We start from the raw sequence: 3,242 nt of genomic DNA, 5'->3' as shown, positions 1-3,242 counted from the left end.
ATGAAAGAAAATTATATTATTTTATTATAAATAATTATATTAAAATTATGAAAGATATAAGTAGTAAAAGTAACAATAACTGATTATGTGTCAATATTTTATAATCAATATTATAATCTACTTTGAAATTCGTAGATATAAAGTTCTGAGAGAAAAACATTTATTTTTATTAACCTGGCGCTGATTTCTATTCCAATATCTTGATATTACCTAATAATTTCTACCTAATAATATTCCATTTTAAAAAAATTATATGTAACGACTATCTCGTTTCATTTATTTAAAATATTTATTTATATAATGAGACAGTATATTGTAACTGGCATGGATTTCTCCAATTTTTCCGAGACAAGACGATACGAGAAAAAACAAATGACACATGATAATCGCGGAAATGTTATTTTAAAAGAGATGACAAGTTTCGAGACAATATTCCAAGATTTTCATATCGAAATGCATCACTAATTATAATGCAGCACTAATTATATTGGTTTTAAAACATATTTTCAACTTGTAAAGTAATGTACGCAAAGTATTGTTAACTCATCTTCGAAAAATAAGATGGTTAATTAATCGAAATTTTCCTCGATGTCTTAAAGTTATCCTAGTAACATCGCCACGAGCTTCATTCCCTTCTCTCTCTATAAGCGATCGATATTCCCTTAATTATACCCGCAGAACGAGAGGATGAGTAACAACGATCTAAGCCGGATGGCTTGTCCGGTAACGTGTTATTAACCGCGTTGTCCTGCTGCCCTAATTAACATTGCATAGAATAGCAAGGATAGGTATCAAATAGACAACTGCGTTCCTTGATACAGTTTTCTCGGATAGTTTCCGCGTTTAGTTGATTAAAAAAAACTAATATAGTTAATGAAGAAATTAGTATTAATTGAATTATTTTATATTATTATTTTATAATAGGTACCTATCCTTGCTATTCTACTAATCTGTCTTGTATTGTAATTTTATTTTCATTATTAACTATTAATTTTTTGAAACGCTGATTTCTTTGATACAATTATATCATATTATTTCATGTAAATCTTCAAATATATTTTATAATAATAATAATCTGCTAGAACGAATTAAATTAATAAAATATTTTTTTTTATTTATTTCTATATCAAATTTTTTGTACCATGGCATCCTAAAGAGAGACCGTTTTAATCCTTTTAAATCCTACATACATTGTAGTGTATATCAAATTTGAAGGAATAAGAAATTATTCGTTGAAATTATTTAATTCCATCGACATCGTCTAAGATCTGGTATAAGTACATAATAATAATGCATACGTTGGAAAAATAGTCAAAACTTTGAAAAAAATTAATTAGTTTAGTGTGAATTATTTATTAAAGTGCGCATAAATTGAATTTAAAAAAATGTTTTTAACACCGTTCCAATAAAATCACTTTTGAAGATATTAAACAACCAGCCATTTTCTCGCGAATAAATTTCAGTAGTGGAATAATATATATTATGATTTTATTGTACATAACTGCACGATGTAATTTCGTGTCATACGTTTAAAGATCGAAAGAAATACAATCGCACAGCGTGTATGACATTAATGTATCTGTTCACAGGCTAAAAATGGCGGAGTGGCGATGGTCCCTTTTTATACCTACTTCATAACATGCAACAGCACCGCTACTATAAAAGACGTTATTGGTACGTGCAACGCTATACGGGAAACTGTGCTAAGCCAAACCCCGGGAGTAAATTATACCGTATCAATATTGCATGTGACAGACGCGTAATTACTGTACACGTTATATTTTACGTCATTTTGACACATTTTCCGTTGTAAATTTAATTTTCAAACCCGTGCTCCTAAAAAGACGTAAAATTACAACAAAATAAATGCATTCGTTATTTCTCGAATGAAGAACAAATCGTGTATCTTAATATTGCAAGAATCCTGCAATTCACCATTTGCTTAGCCATTTTTTTAAGTGGGATATATATTTATTTTTTACTTTAACACTCGCAAATATCTAAAAAGATCCGTTATGTGCTTCTGACAATAATAAAACATTTTACCTATGCATGCATGACGATCTCATGAGCACGTTACCTCATAACCGTGCTATTCCCCAATCACATTTTATTCCCCCAGGCAAAAGCGCATGCATTTATATTAAAATATTTCATATTAAAATAAAATTTGTGACGTGCTGGCAGCAGGACAAAATGATTAAGGCCCAATATATTGTTTCAGCACACATCAATCATATTCGGAAGGTGGCGGGAATCGATCATGTTGGAATCGGAGCGGGTTTCGACGGGATAAATTTGTAATTATTCTTTCACAATATCTATTTTCGTGCGCAGGGGCACTCAGAGACAACACACGTACGGCGCGTTGTTATAAAAGTAATTTGATACAGTAACGCTTGTGATTAATTTCGTCGAAAAGTACGGGCCATAATAAATCTGCAACTCGACGTAAATATGTATTTAACCTACAGAGAGTTCCACTTTTACGCTCGAGGATAATTGCTTCGCTTGTTTTCGCGTGAGTCCCAGGAGGTTAATTTGATGGAGGGGAGGTACAAGAAACAATGCCCAAGGAACTGCTTTTGTTCCGCAGTCATGAAACTTTCACAAAGTGCCTATCATGGTTCTTGTAATAATGTAAATGCATAGTAAAATATATCGTTGCTAACGCAACTTCTTTTTCCTTCGTCATAATAATTTTTTCAAAATTTATTTCGGTTTAACCATAGCTGTGATAAGAATAGACTGCATATTCCTACGAAGTTGTCACTATCGATTTAGAAAGAATGAGATGACTTGAATCATATCACTTTCTCTCTAAAGTATCGAGTTGAAGAAAGATGCTAATACATATGTTCATTTCTTTCTAACTGAGCAACAGAAAACTAAGATCATGAAATGCACAATCTGTACCCATCACATTTCCTTTTGACATTCAAAATACGGTTTTTCTTTTATATTGAATCAAATTAATTTATATTCACCGAACATGGTTAATAAAATCACTAAAATATGCTATTTAAACAGAAACGTAAATTTTTGTAGTTTTATTAAACTTACACGCTCGAATAAATACGTTTCGCAATAAACTAGCTAATTGTACAAGTTATTTTCTATTTTCGAATTCAATACTTATTCATAATAACAATCAGACTGTTCAGACCTAATGTGGAATCACAAAAGCTTGCGTATCTATAATAATGCGTGGGACGCACGTCAATTGCGAGTACAATACTGCA

The 3,242-nt window shown here is 31.0% G+C and overlaps 1 protein-coding gene across 1 annotated transcript in view; it reads left to right on the top strand.

Moving 5' to 3' along the window:
- Nucleotides 1–3,242, top strand: part of LOC108751640 (dipeptidase 1-like) — a 129,033-nt gene that overhangs the window by 123,343 nt on the left and 2,448 nt on the right. The window contains exons 9-10 of the mRNA XM_018491924.1: nt 1,590–1,674; nt 2,225–2,300. Of these exons, the coding sequence (XP_018347426.1) occupies nt 1,590–1,674; nt 2,225–2,300 (161 nt within the window). The remainder of the gene's footprint in view (nt 1–1,589; nt 1,675–2,224; nt 2,301–3,242) is intronic.

The sequence above is a fragment of the Trachymyrmex septentrionalis genome, unplaced genomic scaffold, assembly GCF_001594115.1.
Source record: "Trachymyrmex septentrionalis isolate Tsep2-gDNA-1 unplaced genomic scaffold, Tsep1.0 scaffold51, whole genome shotgun sequence".
In the NCBI taxonomy this organism is placed as follows: domain Eukaryota; kingdom Metazoa; phylum Arthropoda; class Insecta; order Hymenoptera; family Formicidae; genus Trachymyrmex; species Trachymyrmex septentrionalis.
This window is presented reverse-complemented; position numbering and strand designations above follow the sequence as displayed.